The sequence below is a fragment of the Pseudorca crassidens genome, chromosome 11 (assembly GCF_039906515.1).
Source record: "Pseudorca crassidens isolate mPseCra1 chromosome 11, mPseCra1.hap1, whole genome shotgun sequence".
NCBI lineage: Eukaryota > Metazoa > Chordata > Mammalia > Artiodactyla > Delphinidae > Pseudorca > Pseudorca crassidens.
In genome coordinates this window covers 21,929,578-21,946,534 of record NC_090306.1, presented here as the reverse complement: position 1 = coordinate 21,946,534, position 16,957 = coordinate 21,929,578, and the positions used below count along the sequence as shown (strand labels likewise).

The following is a 16,957-nucleotide window of genomic DNA, read 5'->3' as shown; positions in this document are numbered from 1 at the left end:
ATAATCAGATATATTTTTGAAAAATCAATCTGATGCCTGTGTTGAAGATGGACTGGAGGGAAAACACACTGAAATCAGGGAGACCAATGAGGACAGTTCAGGCAAGAGACTATGAACACCTAAGTTGTGGGCCAAAGTGGTGGGACTGCCGAGAATGAAACTGAGTTATTTCATAGGTAATGACAATGGTGCAAGCTGGATACTGAGGGTGAGAGTCTAAGATCCAAGTAAGGTAGACATTCATATGTAGGAAAGGATAAAGAGCAATAAATATCCTCTCTATCTGGGGAGCTACCTTGATCACACGCCTCTTAATCACCACATCAGAGCCTTTTGCCCTCAGCTGTCTGTGGTTCTGGTTCTGCATGGGCTCCAGCTAACTTCACATGGGAGCAATCTGACTTCAGGCTTCTGCCTGGCTTCCAGCTAGCACCGTGCACCTCTGTCTTCCACGCTTGAGTCACATAGCACAAATGAAATTGCCCTTCATAGCTAAGCTAAAATAGTTTTATTACTTAGTACTGAGACTACTGGCTGATACAAGGGAGGAGATGTAGAGTGTCAGGTCCATTAAAAATATGCTATCTTAATCCTCATCCAAATCTGAGAAGAGGATATTATCCATTCCATCATCTGGATGGAGAAACTGAGACTCTGCAAAGGATAAAATATTTCTCCAATTTAATAAAATTCAACTGTAAAAAGAGTGATGTGTGACCCAGCAGAAACAAAAAATAGATGTGTGATAGCAGCAAGAATGGAGAAGAAGTGAAGATGGAGTGAGTCAGGAAATGTGTAGGTATGGCTGCTAGTCCGTGGGTGCCTCAACATTCCTTGTTGTTTTCTTCCACATTCCTGAAATAGTGCCTTCACTGCCTTTTCCTCAAAGTCCCAGCTAAGCATGCTGTTTCCTAGTGGAACCCTAAGTAATACAGCAGCCGTGTGGTTGACAGGGTCTTGGAGCTCGGTCCTGGTGTCAGGTGGGAGAGCTGAGTTCAGCTGGGAGAGCTGAGTTCAGGACACTGGACCACCAGAGACCTCCCAGCCGCACGTAATATCAATTGGCGAGAGCTCTCCCAGAGATCTCCAATCTCAACGCTAAGACCCAACTCCACCCAACAGCCAGCAAGCTCCAGTGCTGCACGCCCCATGCCAAACAACTAGCAAGACAGGAACACAACCCCACCCATTAGGAGAGAGGCTGCCTAAAATCATACTAAGTTCACAGACATCCCAAAACACATCACCGGATGTGGCCCTGCCCACCAGAAAGATAAGATCCAGCCCCACCCACCAGAACACAGGAACCAGTCCCCTCCACCAGGAAGCCTACACAACCACTGAACCAACCTCACCCACAGGGGGAAGACACCAGAAACAACAGGAACTATGAACCTGCAGCCTGCGAAAAGGAGACCCCAAAGTTAAACAAAATGAGAAGACAGAGAAATATGCAGCAGAAGAAGGAGCAAGGTAAAAACCCACCAGACCTAACAAATAAAGAGGAAATAGGCAGTCTACCTGAAAAAGAATTCAGAGTTTTGATAGCAAACATGATCCAAAATCTTGGAAACAGAATGGAGAAAATACAAGAAACGTTTAACACGGACTAGAAGAACTAAAGAGCAAACAAACAATGATGAACAACACAATAAATGAAATTAAAAATTCTCTAGAAGGAATCAATAGCAGAATAACTGAGACAGAACGGATAAGTGACCTGGAAAATAAAATAGTGGAAATAACTACTGCAGAGCAGAATAAAGAAAAAAGAATGAAAAGAATTGAGGACAATCTCAGAGACCTCTGGGACAACATTAAACACACCAACATTCAAATTATAGGGGTCCCAGAAGAAAAAGAGAAAAAGAAAGGGTCTGAGAAAAGATTTGAAGAGACTATAGCTGAAAACTTTCCTAACATACGAAAGGAAATAGTCAATCAAGACCAGGAAGTGCAGAGAGTCCCATACAGGATAAATCCAAGAAGAAACAAGCCAAGACACATATCAATCAAACTATCAAAAAATAAATACAAAGAAAAAATATTAAAAGCAACAAGGGAAAGGCAACAAATAACATACAAGGGAATCCCCATAAGGTTAACAGCTGATCCTTCAGCAGAAACTCTGCAAGCCAGAAGGGAGTGGTAGGACATATTTAAACTGATGAAAGGGAAAAACCTACAACCAAGATTACTCTACCCAGTAAGGATCTCATTCAGATTCAAAGAAGAACTTAAAACCTTTACAGACAAGCAAAAGCTAAGAGAATTCAGCACTACCAAACCAGCTTTACAACAAATGCTAAAGGAACTTCTCTAGGCAGGAAACACAAGAGAAGGAAAAGACCTCCAATAACAAACCCAAAACATTTAAGAAAATGGGAATAGGAACATACATATCGATAATTACCTTAAGTGTAAATGGATTAAATGCTGCAACCAAAAGACATACACTGGCTGAATGTATACAAAAACAAGACCCATATATATGCTGTCTACAAAAGACCCACTTCAGACCTAGGGACAGATACAGACGGAAAGTGAGGGGATGGAAAAAGATATTCCATGCAAATGGAAATCAAAAGAAAGCTGGAGTAGCAATTCTCGTATCAGAAAAAATAGACTTTAAAATAAGGACTATTACAAGAGACAAAGAAGGACACCACATAATGATCAAGGGATCAATCCAAGAAGAAGATGTAACAACTGTAAATATATATGCATCCAACATAGGAGCACCTCAATACATCAGGCAAATGCTAACAGCCATAAAAGGGGAAATCGACAGTAACACAATAATAGTAGGGAATTTTAACACCCCACTTTCACCAATGGACAGATCATCCAAAATGAAAATAAATAAGGAAACACAAGCTTTAAATGATACATTAAACAAGATGGACTTAATTGATATTTATAGGACATTCCATCCAAAAACAACAGAATACATGTTCTTCTCAAGTGTTCATGGAACATTCTCCTAGACCATATCTAGGGTCACAAATGAAGCCTTGGTAAATTTAAGAAAATTGAAGTCATATCAAGTATCTTTTCTGACCATAACACTATGAGACTACATATTGATTACAGGAAAAAAACTGTAAAAAATACAAACACATGGGGGCCAAACAATACACTATAAATGACCAAGAGATCCCTAAAGAAATCAAAGAGGAAATTAAAAATTACCTAGAAACAAATGACAATGAAAATATGATGACCAAAAACCTATGGGATGCAGCAAAACCAGTTTTAAGAGGGAAGTTTGCAGCAATACAATCCTACCTCAAGAAACAAGAAAAATCTCAAATAAACAACCTAACCTTACAACAAAAGCAATTAGAGAATGAAGAACAAGAAAACCCCCAAAAGTTAGCAGAAGGAAAGAAATCATACGGATCATATCAGAAATAAATGAAAAAGAAATGAAGGAAACAATAGCGAGATCAATACAACTAAAAGCTGGTTCGTAAAGAAGATAAATAAAATTGATAAACCATTAGCCAGACTTATCACGAAAAAAAGGGAGAGGACTCAAATCAACAAAATTAGAAATGAAAACGGAGAAGTAAAAACTGACACTGCAGAAATACAAAGGATCATGAGAGGATACTACGAGCAACTCTATGCCAATAAAATGGACAACCTGGAGGAAATGGACAAATTCTTAAAAAAGCACAACCTTCCGAGACTGAACCAGGAAGAAATAGAAAATATAAACAGACAGATCACAAGCACTGAAATTGAAACTCTGATTAAAAATCTTCCAACAAACAAAAGCCCAGGACCAGATGGCTTCACAGGCGAATTCTATCCAATATTTAGAGAAGAGCTAACACCTATCCTTCTCAAACTCTTCCAAAATATAGCAGAGGGAGGAACACTCCTAAACTCATTCTACGAGGCCAGCATCACCCTGATACCAAAACCAGACAAAGATGTCACAAAAAAAGAAAACTATAGGCCAACATCACTGATGAACATAGATGCAAAAGTCCTCAACAAATACTAGCAAACAGAATCCAACAGCATATTAAAAAGGATCATACACCATGATCAAGTGGGGTTCATCCCAGGAATGTAAGGATTCTTCAATATACTCAAATCAATGTGATATACCATATTAACAAATTGAAGGAGAAAAACCATATGATGATCTCAACAGATGCAGAAAAAGCTTTTGGCAAAATTCAACACCCATTTATGAAAAAATTCTCCAGAAAGTAGGCATAGAGGGAACTTACCTCAACATAATAAAGGCCATAACCCCACAGCCAACATCGTCCTCAATGGTGAAAAACTGAAACCATTTCCACTAAGATCAGGAACAAGACAAGGTTGCTCACTCTCACCACTATTATTCAACATAGTTTTGCAAGTTTTAGCCACAGCAATCAGACAAGAAAAAGGAATCCAAATCAGAAAAGAAGTAAAACTGTCATGGTTTGCAGATGACATGATATTATACAGAGAGAATCCTAAAGATGCTACCAGAAAACTACTAGAGCTAATCAATGAATGTGATAAAGTAGCAGGATACAAAATTAATGCACAGAAATCTCTTACATTCCTATACACTAATGATGAAAAATGTGAAACAGAAATTAAGGAAACACTCCCATTCACCATTGCAACAAAAAGAATAAAATACCTAGGACTAAACCTACCTAAGGAGACAAAAGACCTGTATGCAGAAAACAACAAGACACTGATGAAAGAAATTAAAGACGATACAAACAGATGGAAAGATATACCATGTTCCTGTATTGGAAGAATCAACATTGTGACAATGACCATACTACTCAAAGCTATCTACAGATTCAAAGCAATCCCTACCAAACTACCAAAGGCATTTTTCACAGAACGAGAACAAAAAATCTCACAATTTGTATGGAAACACAAAAGACCCCAAATAGCCAAAGCAATCTTGAGAAAGAAAAATGGAGCTGGAGGAATCAGGCTCCCAGACTTCAGACTATACTACAAAGCTACAGTAATGAAGACAGTATGGTACTGGTACAAAAACAGAAATATAGATAAATGGAACAGGATAGAAAGCCCAGAGATAAACCCACGCACATATGGTCACCTTATCTTTGATAAAGGAGGCAAGAATATACAATGGAGAAAAGACAGTCTCTTTAATAAGTGGTGCTGGGATAACTGGGCAGCTACATGTAAAAGAATGAAATTAAAACACTCCCTAACACCATATACAAAAATAAACTCAAAATGGATTAAAGACCTAAATTTAAGGCCAGACACTATAAAACTCCCAGAGGAAAACATAGGCTGAACACTCTATGACATAAATCACAGCAAGATTCTTTTTGACCTACCTCCTAGAGAAATGAAAATAAAAATAAACAAATGGGACCTAATGAAACTTCAAAGCTTTTGCACAGCAAAGGAAACCATAAACAAGATGAAAAGACAACCCTCAGAATGGGAGAAAATATTTGCAAATGAAGCAACTGACAAAGGATTAATCTCCAAAATGTACAAGCAGTTCACGCAGCTCAATATTAAAAAAATAAACAACCCAATCCAAAAATGGGCAGAAGACCTAAATAGGCATTTCTCCAAACAAGATACACAGATTGCCAACAAACACATGAAAGGATGCTATCACCTCACACCAGTCAGAATGGCCATCATCAAAAAATCTACAAACAATAAATGCTGGAGAGGGTTTGGAGAAAAGGAATCCTCTTGCGCTGTTGGTGGGAATGTAAATTGATACAGCCACTATGGAGAACAATATGGAGGTTCCTTAAAAAACTAAAAATAGAACTACCATATGACCCAGCAATCCCACTACTAGGCACATACCCAGAGAAAACCATAATTCAAAAAGACACATGCACCGCAGTGTTCATTGCAGCACTGTTTACAATAGCCAGACAATGGAAGCAGCCTAGATGTCCATCAAGAGAGGAATGGATAAAGAAGATGTGGCACATGTATATAATGCAATATTACTCAGCCATAAAAAGAAATGATACTGAGCTATTTGTAGTGAGGTGGATGGACCTAGAGTCTGTCATACAGAGTGAAGTAAGTCAGAAAGAGAAAAACAAATACCGTATCCTAGCAGATATGTATGGAATCTAAAAAAAAAAAAAAAATGGTTCCAACTAACCTAGGGGCAGGACAGGAATAAAGACGCAGACGTAGAGGATGGACTTGAGGACATGGGGAGGGGGAAGGGTAAACTGGGATGAAGTGAGAAATTGGCAATGACATATATACACTACCAAATGCAAAATAGATAGCTAGTAGGAAGCAGCTGCATAGCAGAGGGAGATGAGCCCAGTGCTTTGTGACCACCTAGAGGGGTGTGATAGGGAGGGTGGGAATGAGATGCAAGAGGGAGGGGATATGGGGTTATACGTATATGTATAGCTGATTCACTGTTATACAGCAGAAACTAACACAACATTGCAAAGCAATTTTACTCCAATGAAGATGTTTAAAAAAAAAAGAGCAATAACTACGATTTAGGCATAATGGACTAGAAATGTCACAAAGTAACTTTAACTGGCTATTTTCCCATTTAATTTAATTTATTTATTTATTGACCATGCCGCACAGCTTGTGGAATCTTAGTTCCCCAAGCAGGTACTGAACCCGGGCCCATGGCAGTGAAAGTGCAGAGACATAACTGCTGGACCACCAGGAAATTCCCTTTTTTCCCATTTTAAAAAATAGTAATTGGTCCCAAGTTGATAGTACAGTTGCAGATTAAAGTTCTCTTTTGATTTGGTATACACAGTGATAATATAGCTTGCCTTTGTTCTCTTGTTGCAATTCTCTGATTTGTCTGTTTTCTTGCTGGATACCCATAACTAATGTGGACCGTGGCCGATGTCTTGCAACTTCATTAAGTTCTTGAATTTCTTCTTGATACTAATGAAAAGATTTTTATTAAAATGAAAGAGAAAATATTTGAAAATATGTATCTGATACACACACACACACACACACACACACACACACACACACACACGTATGTATATTTGATAAAGAACCCTTACAACTCAACTCAATACAACTCAATAAAAGGAAAAATAACTCAATTTAAAAATGGGCAAACAAGTAAGTTCTGAGAATGTAATGTACATCATGGTGTCTAGAGTTAACAATATTGTATTATATACTTGCAAGTTGCCAAGAGAACACATCTTAAATGTATACACACACACACACACACACACACACACGAACGGTAATTATGTGAGGGGATGGAGGTATTAACTAACCTCATTGTGGTAGGTAATCTTTTCACAAAATATACATATATCAATATATATTGTACACCTTAAAGTTACACAATGTTGTATGTCAAGTATATCTCAGTAAAGCTGGAAAAAAATGGGTAAAGGATTTGAAGAGACATTTCTCTAAAGAAAATACACAAATGGCCAATAAACACATGAAAGATGCTTAACATCATTAGTCATTCAGGAAATACAATTCAGTGTAACAAGGAGATACCACTTCACAACGACTAGGATGAGCTTAATCAAAAAGCAAGTAATAACAAGTGTTGGAGAGGATGTGGAGAAATCACTCTCATATACTGTTCATGGGAATGTAAAATGATGTGCCTGCTCTGGAAAACAGTCAGGCAGATGCTCTAAAAGTTAAATATAGATTTTTAAGACCCATCCATTCTAATTGAACTAGGTATATACCCAAGAAAATTGAAAACATATGTCCACATAGAAACTTACAAACAAGTATTCATAGCAGTATTATACATAATAGCCAAAAAATAGAAACAATCCAAATGTCCATCAACCAATGAACAGATAAACACAATGTGCTGTATCCTTACAATGAATATTATTTAGCAATAAAAAGGAATCAAGTACTGATACATGCTACAACATCGATGAAACCTGAAAACATTACGTTAAAAAAAGTCACAAAAAGCCACATATTGTATGATTCCATTCATATGAAATGTCTAAAATAGGCAAATCCATGGAGACAGACAGATTTGTAGTTTCCAGCAGCCAGGGAAAGGGAGACCTAGGGAGTAGCTACTAAGGGATATGGGCTTTTGGGGTAATGAAGTGTTCTCAAACTAGATAGTAATTATGGTTGCACAGCATGTGAATATACTAAAATCCAATGACCTGCACTCTTCAAAAGGGTAAACTTTATGGTATGGTTCTTAACTCTGGTTGTCAACCCCCCTTTTTTACAACTCAATACCAGACATATATGTTCACTGGAATGCATGAATCAAGGTAGACAGGGACGTATGTAATGTGCTTAGGGCAACAGAGTTGCAAAACAAAATAAGTAAACTTCCTTCACTATTTTCAGCAGCTTTGTTAAAAGCAGTAACCCTGGGTTGCTTCCTTTTACAAAAGGGGTGATGCATTTCTAGAGAGTAAGCTATGAATATATATTTTCCTCCAGTGATTTCCATCATAATATCAGAGATTTTATAACTCTCTTAGAGTTGCAACTCTTTATCAAAAGAGGGCTTAAAATAGTAGCTCACTGTAAAGTTCTTATATACAACAGTAAGGATAACAAGAAGTGAAGTCCTTTTTATTTCTTCTTTAACTGGCAGCATTAAATGAAAAATAAGGTAGCAAGTACAAATGCAGTAACTGCAAAAGGTGGAAACCAGATATGGCTTTGCATCATTTTCAAAAACTATTTTATTGTTAAATAGTGTCACCTAAATACTCCTATAAAGAAAAATATTTCTACATTATAAAAATAGGAGACAGAGCAAAATATGTGTCAATTATATAGTGAAAGATATTATCTGGTCTTTGTCAAATGTATCTAGACCTAAAAAATTCATGTATTTTCCAAACTCAAATGTGCCTCACTGTCAGAAAAGTAATCAAGTCTATATGTTTTAGAATATCTACATATATACATGCCAGTTGAACTTGACAAAATTACATTTCAATCTAAAGTAAACTGAAACACACAAGTCAAGCTACTTTTAAATTTTAGAGAACATTAAAAAATAATAAAATACTAATTAAGCAGAAGTTTACAATTCAAGCAACACATAAATATCAATGACTGCTTTTTAAAAATGGAATCAGCAAGGAAAAACATCAAACCTGCTTCATAGCTTCTACTCGCTTGTTGAGAGCTGTGGTTTGCTCAATCAGAGATTCTGCTGCATCGTCGTGATCTCTCAGTCTTTCAACAAGGGCTTTAGCATCAGCAAGTGCCTTCTCAATTGTGCAACTCATTTCTAAAGGAATATGTAAAATTAAAAATGAAAATCAAGATTCAAAACAAAGCTGGCATAGCATCTTATTTTAGTTTCATGTTAACACAGATATGCTTAAGCTACATTTGTTACTGGATTGCTCACTGTCTCGGAAGAAAAAACATCTAAGAACATCTGTGGTTTTGATTCTGTTAAGGTAGAACAAACTCAAAAGTGAATTTATAATATTCAAAAAATACAATGCGTGTAAATATATATAATTATATAATTACATATATATATACACACACACATATGTGTGTGTGTGCGATCATACATGTATGATTTGCAGACATAATCAGAATGTATTTAAAACACCCTGAATTTATAGTGGGGAAAAAAAGTACACATCCGATGGATATATTTTATGTTATACACAAATTGTGCTCTTCATAAGGGCAAACCCTATCAAGTCATTTGTCATTTGTGAAAAAGGTCACTTTAATAGTCTTTATTCTGCAGTCAATGACTGTCAGGTCTCTGACCATAGACCCTTCCTAGCCTCTGCTTGGTCAGGTGACCTGAGACACCATTCACAAATGCACACTACTGACCAGCTAAAGTGGCCTCTATGTGTCATGCTATGCTCAAGTGTCAACCTCCTTCTGGAGGAACTTTGGCTTCTTATATAAAATTGCATTATAATCCTAACTCTTGCACTTTCCTTAGTGAATGGCAAAGAAAGTTTTAATTTAGAACAACACTGGCCATTGTGGGAAACTTCTGAGGTGTTAAAATCAATAATTAATATGCATAAAAGGAGCTCAAAAAATTAGTAGGCAAAACATGAAGCAGCCAACAGTTATTGTAGTTTCTTCAACTGGCATGCTGAGACCTCAAAACAAAATTTTAATCTTAAAATAATGCCTCTCAAAAACTTTAACCTTCTAAAACTTATCATTCTTGAATTTTTCTCTTTCTACTAAGTGTCACCTTACTTTCTATATAAGCTACCCTTTCTTCAAGATTTTCTCAAAAAATAAAATTACACTGTAAAATTACTAGGCCAGAAGCCAGGTCTATAGATATTAAATTAAAACTCAGGTATAGAACCAAGTTAAGGGCTATAATGAAGGATTTTCATCAAGTTTAGGAAGACAGAAATTTGCTACAGAATGTAGGACAGTTAGATGCTACTGTACTGGACTATAGTTCAGTTAATTATTAGCCCCTCAGACAGAGAAAAATGCAGTAAGTACAAAAGAGATTTAAATAACCCAACTGTGTAACATTTTAAAAGAAGGAAAGAAAACACATCAGGCCATTTTAGCAGGCTTTCATTTAAGGTTATATAGCAAAGATTCAAAATTGTAAACTAAATAAAGATGAAAAAACGTTCAAACAGTATTCTTGGTTGTACCCAACAGCTGAAGCAAAGGGTATACTGTCCTGTTATTATAAACAGGTTTAAAGCTGAATAAAAAGATTTAATCAAAATAAATTAAAATGTAAAACTGCCAATCTAGAAAATATTCATGACTAGACATTTCCAGAGAGCTTTAAGAATTAAGCTGGAAACTAATACAATTTCTGTCTCTCTAGATAAAACCACCAAAAGATTTGTCCTCTAATATCTAGGAGATTTAGATAAGTGTACTTCAAAATACAAGCAAAAGGGCAATTAAAGGAACCAATGGCTTGTACTGGCTAAAACACAAAAGGACAGCCATTCAAAATCTATCTAAGATGCTGCTCCAAGGGAGACATTAGTCTCCAATAATGCCTTGCCCTTCCTCTAAACTTCCAAGGGGAATAATCTAAAATTATAGATAGGGGCTTCCCTGGTGGCACAGTGGTTGAGAGTCCGCCTGCCGATGCAGGGGACACGGGTTCGTGCCCCGGTCCGGGAAGATCCCACATGCCGCGGAGCGGCTGGGCCCGTGAGCCATGGCCGCTGAGCCTGCGCGTCCAGAGCCTGTGCTCCGCAACGGGAGAGGCCACAACAATGAGAGGCCCGCATACCGCAAAAAAAAATAATAAAAAAATAAAATTATAGATAGGTAATAGTATGGCTTTCCTATTTATGTGGGAGTTACTATATCTCCATATCTCCTATCAATCCCACTACTATAGAACAGCAGATTCTTCAGAGTAAAATTTTAAAGTTATTTGTGGGAAAAAAAATTAAAAAGAGGAAAAAATATTTGTCTTATAGTAAAAATAACTGGTTGTAATAGATGGTGAAAGAAATAAAAAAAACAAAGTCTAGAGAAAGTTATAAAAGATCTTAGAGAAGTAAAGTTTATCTTGATTTAATAGAACAAGTATGAGGAACCTCTGACAGTCCTAGGTTCCAACCTAGGATATTGTTAAATGATACTGTTGGGACTACTATCAAAATACCTCTTTATGCTTTGTAACAACATGACATCTACAAACAATAGATAGGATGCGTTTCCAAATAAAATGCACTAAAGTTCCTATATATGATCAGATGATAGGTGATCTAGACATGAGAATACCTATACTGTGTGTAATTCAACAAGTTGCCCTCTCCCCAAAAGCCATGCTCCCAGAATTCTCTGGGCGAAGGAATCTACAGAGCCCTGAAACTAGATGGAATCTTTCCAGATAATCATAAATCTTTCTTTCTGAAATACGAAAAAGTTGGGACTTCCCTGGTGGTCCAGTGGTTAAGACTCCATGCTCCCAACGCAGGGGGCCCAGGTTCAATCCCTGGTCAGGGAACTAGATCCCGCAATGCCACAACTAAAGATCCCGCATGCTGCAACAAAGACCCTGCATAGCCAAATAAATAATAAATAAATAAATATTTTAAAAAAAAGGAATATGAAAAAGTTAAGCTGTGTTCTGGGGGTATCAACTTGACAACATGGCACCAAAGACCCACTGCCTATTAAATCCTATGCTTTGATTCAGTAGCTAAGGCTCACCCTCCTTGCCTCAGAGCAATCACAGGCCTCAACTAAATTAGTCAAAGCACCATCAGAGTTTATACTAGGTCTTTATACCTAATGTTCCCATATGTAGTAAATCCCAACTGCTAAATGAAAGCACCCTAAATCATCTACTAGTGGAATAATTATGAAATGTTACTTTCTCCGCTTCATATTACCATCTTCTGGTACAAAACTCTTACTCCAAAAATCATACCTACTGGAAGAAAATCTCGTGACTGTGTTCCCAAGATTCACGGAGTGTCCAAGCCCAAAGCAAAGACTTTGAACTCTCTAGCACCAAATCCCGACTTTACTGTTTGTTAATGGGTTTTACATCAAACATGAAAAGTGACGTGCATCAGGCTTGACACATAACAGGCACTTCAGTCATGCTGATAAAATTCAATTTCTTACCAGAAGCCAAACTGATCAAATGACTTAACTGTGGCCTTCTAAGATAGAGCAACTCGTTAAAATGAAAGAGTAAATACATACACTAGTAGCTGAGTTGTTTTTGGAATAATTCACTTTTTTAAATGCTGCAAGGAAGTTCCTCAGATATCCTTTAAAAAACAACAAATACATTAACTACTTGATGGCTTGATGCTACCTAAAATAATAAGGTAGAGATGCACAGTAAAAAAAAAAAAGATTCTAAAGCTAGTATCGTATATTACAGATACTATCGAACTACTTTAAAGTACATAGTTATAAAAACATTACTTTTACTAAAAGTCCTATGCAAGGGTTTCACGTAAAACAATAAAATCATAAGAAATCCATGGAGAAGTCAAAGATTCCATCACAGACACACAAAATCTGGCCTTCCAAATTCCAGAAAGAAACATGGGATGATCAGGTTATAAAATCCATGAGTATAAGAGCTGACATAATCAGGATGGCTACCTGATAGTACCAGACAAAACCCTGAATGAACACTAACTCATTCCAGTAGAAAAAGATTAGCCACAATATTAAACACTGATGGGAAAATTGCTTGGATGGCAGAGGATATGGTCCAGTACACACCTTATTTGTAAATAAATGTATCCGGAAAAACTGTAAAGGTGAAGCGAGGACTAAAACCATTCCTAAAGGAGGTTTTGAACATCTCCAAGTGGATTTTATAGGGTTGCCTCTCTCTATGGTTTAGGACTACATAACATTCCTAAATATATGAGCAATGTATTAATAATAGCATATTTATTTTTGTTACGTATGGATTTTAAAAGTCCCCTACTGAAAAGCCATAATACTCACAATGGTTAATATACTATTATATTTTGTGTCCTTCCAAGAATATTCTAACTTGCCAATAAGGTAAAATAGAAACATTTAACTGGATCAGTTATTCATGAATTTAAATTATGCAACACTTTGCCTCTTTCTCAGAAATCTTTCTGCTTGTATCATTCTCAGTCCTCAGCAAACCCAAAACAGGATAAATCCAAGAAGGTCCAAGCTCAGACACATCATAATCAAATTTCTGAAAATGAAAGACAAAGAAAAATCCTGAAAGCAGCCAGAGAAAAATAACATATTACTTACAGACAACCAACATTTTGAATGACTATAGATTTTTCAACAGAAATCAGGAAGGCTGGGGCTTCCCTGGTGGCGCAGTGGTTGAGAATCTGCCTGCTAATGCAGGGGACATGGGTTCGAGCCCTGGTCTGGGAGGATCCCGCGTGCCGCGGAGCAACTAGGCCCATGAGCCACAACTACCGAGCCTGCGCAGTCTGGAGCCTGTGCTCCGCAACAAAAGAGGCCGCGATAGTGAGAGGCCCGCGCACCGTGATGAAGAGTGGCCCCCACTTGCCACAACTAGAGAAAGCCCTCGCACAGAAATGAAGACCCAACACAGCAAAAATAAATTAATTAATTAATAAACTCCTACCCCCAACATCTAAAAAAAAAAAAAAGAAATCAAGAAGGCCAGTTAAAAGTGCTAAAGAATGGAACGCTCAACCCATAATTCTATATCCAGTGAAAATACCCTTCATATATGAAGGTAAAATAAAAATCATTCTCAGATGAAGAAGAAGAGAATCCACTTCTAGTAGATTTGTTCTAAAGGAAATTCTTCAGAGGGAAGCAAAATGATAGCAGAAGGAAACTTAGAGTATCAGGAATAAAGGAAGAGCAAGAGAAATCATAAATATCTTGAAAAAAATAATAGACTATTCTCTTTTTGAGTGCTTTAAAATGTCTGATATTTGAAAACAAAAGCTGTAACTTTTGTGATGGAATTTTCAATTTATGTAGATGTAATATATAACTATAACATAAACGGGGAGGGTAAATGGACCTATACTATAATGTTTCAACATCTCACTTGAAATGATAAAATGTCAATTGTAAACAAACATATATGTTGTAATACTAGTGAAATCCCTAAAAAAAGCAGTATGGAGATAAGAGTTAAAATCATAACAGATGAATTAAAATGAATAAAAAGTTTTAATAACCCAAAAGAAGGAAAAAAGGGGAAAGGAAGGAACAAAACACTGAGGGTACAAACAGAAAACAAATAAGATGGTGGATCTAAATACAAATATATTAATAACTACACTAAATATAAATGTTCTCAACACATTAGAACACGCAGTCTGATAATCTAACTCTTTAATTAGGATTTAAAACAGGACCTAATTATATGTTGTCTACACGAAACTCACTTTAAATATGATATAGGTAAGTTAAAAGTAAAAGGATGGAAAGAGACACACGATATAAACACCAATCAAAAGAAAGCCAGTGTACTAATAATAAGTACATGAAAAGGTGCTCAACATGATTAGCCATCAGGGAACTGCAAATCAAAATAACAAGATTCTACTTCATATCTACTAGGCTGGCTACATAATAAAGAAGATAGTTAAGTGTTGGCTAGGATGTAGAGAATTTGGAGCTTTCATGGACTGCTGGTTGGAATGTAAAATGCTGCAGCCACTTTGGAAACCAGTCTGGCAGTTCCTCAAAAGGTTAAACACATGATCTAGCAATTCTCCTCCTAGGTACACACCAAGAAAATGAAAACATGTCCTTGCAGAAAATTTGTACATGAATGTTCATAGCAACACTATTCATAATAGCTCCAAAGTAGAAATAGCCCAAATGTCCAACAACTGAAAAATGAATAAATAAAATGTGATACAGTGAATATTTTTTGACCCCCAAAAAAGAGGAATGATGTACTGACATAAGCTACAAAATGGATGAAACTTGAAAAATTATGCTAAGTGAAAGAAGCTGGTCACAAAGCACATATTTTGATTCCATTTACATGAAATGTCCACAAGATGCACATTCATATAGGCAGAAAGTAGATTAGTGATTTGTCTAGGGTCAAAGGGAGAGGGGGAAGATAAGGGGAATGGGTAGTGACTTAATAGGCATAGCTTTTTGGAGTGAAGAAAATATTCTAAAATCGATTGTGGTGCTGGTTGCACAACTCTGTGAATATACAAAAAAACCATCAAATTGTACACATTAAATGATGGAATATTATGGTATGTGAAATTGTATCTCAAAAAAGGTATTATATTTAAAAAAGAGAGCTGGTGGCTATATTAATACTAGATGAGGGACTTCCCTGGTGGCGCAATGGTTAAGAATCCACCTGCCAACGCAGGGGACACAGGTTCAAGCCCTGGTCCGGGAAGATCCCACATGCTGCAGAGCAACTAAGCCCATGCGCCACAACTACTGAGCCTATGCTCTAGAGCCCACGAGCCACAACTACTGAGCCTGCATGCCACAACTACTGAAGCCCGCACACCTAGCGCCCGTGCTACACAAGAGAAGTCCACACAGCGCAACTAAAAGTAGCCCCCGCTCGCTACAGCTAGAGAAAACCCACGCACAGCAACAAAGACCCAACGCAGCCAAAAATAAAAAAATATATTTATTTTAAAAAATATACTAGATGAATTAGACTTCAGAGAAAAGAAAATTACCAGGGATAAAAGAGGGGCAATACATAGTTGATAAAAGGGCCAACTCACCAAGAACACATAAGAATCCTAAATGTATATGTACCTAACTAGGGAGCTTCAAAATCAAATAAAAACTGAAAAAAATAAATAGACATACCCTCACTTACTGCTGAAATCTTCAACACTTCTTTCTCAGTAACTGATGGAACTAGTACAGAGAAAATCAGCAACGATATAGAAGAAATGAACAAACTCCGTCAACTAAGTAGACTGAATTGATATTTATAAAACACTATAACCAACAACAGCAGAATACACATTATTTTTAAGTACACATGGGACATTCACTAGGATAGAGTATATCCTGGATCAAAAAACAAACCTTAACAAATTTAAAAGAACTGCAGTCATACAAATTATGTTCTCTGAACATAATGGAATTAAACTAAAATAAATAACGAAGAGACAACAAGAAAATCTCTAAATGTTTGGAAATTAAACAACACACATAAGTAATCCATGAGACAAAAAGAAAGTTTTTTTGGAAATTAGAAAATATTTTGATCTAAGTACAAGATATCAAAATTTTGGCATGCATGTAAAGCAGGAAATTCATACACTAAATGCTTATATAAGAAAACTAGAAAGATATCAAATCAACTATCTAAGCCTCAACCTCATGAAATAAGGAAAAGAAAAGCAAAATAAACACACAGTAAACAGAAAGAAAGAAATAATACAAGAGGAGAAATTAATGAAATTGAAAACAGGAAAACAACAGAAAAAAAAACAATGAAACCAAAAACTAGTTCTTTGAAAAAGCAAAAAAAGTTGATAAACCTCTAGCGTAACTCACCAAG

General features: G+C 36.5%; 1 protein-coding gene across 6 annotated transcripts in view; it reads right to left on the bottom strand.

Moving 5' to 3' along the window:
- Positions 1–16,957, bottom strand: part of FGFR1OP2 (FGFR1 oncogene partner 2) — a 32,774-nt gene that overhangs the window by 9,780 nt on the left and 6,037 nt on the right. For 3 of the 6 annotated variants that reach the window (XM_067695977.1, XM_067695975.1, XM_067695981.1), the window contains 2 exons: positions 9,105–9,241; positions 6,795–6,912 (listed from right to left, as the gene is read on the bottom strand). In XM_067695977.1, coding sequence (XP_067552078.1) covers positions 6,795–6,912; positions 9,105–9,239 — 253 coding nt within the window. In that variant the 5' untranslated portion in view covers positions 9,240–9,241. Of the gene's footprint in view, positions 1–6,794; positions 6,913–9,104; positions 9,242–12,654; positions 13,360–13,419; positions 13,646–16,957 lie in introns of those variants that run through there. The other 3 variants (XM_067695976.1, XM_067695978.1, XM_067695980.1) reach the window with 3 other exon arrangements.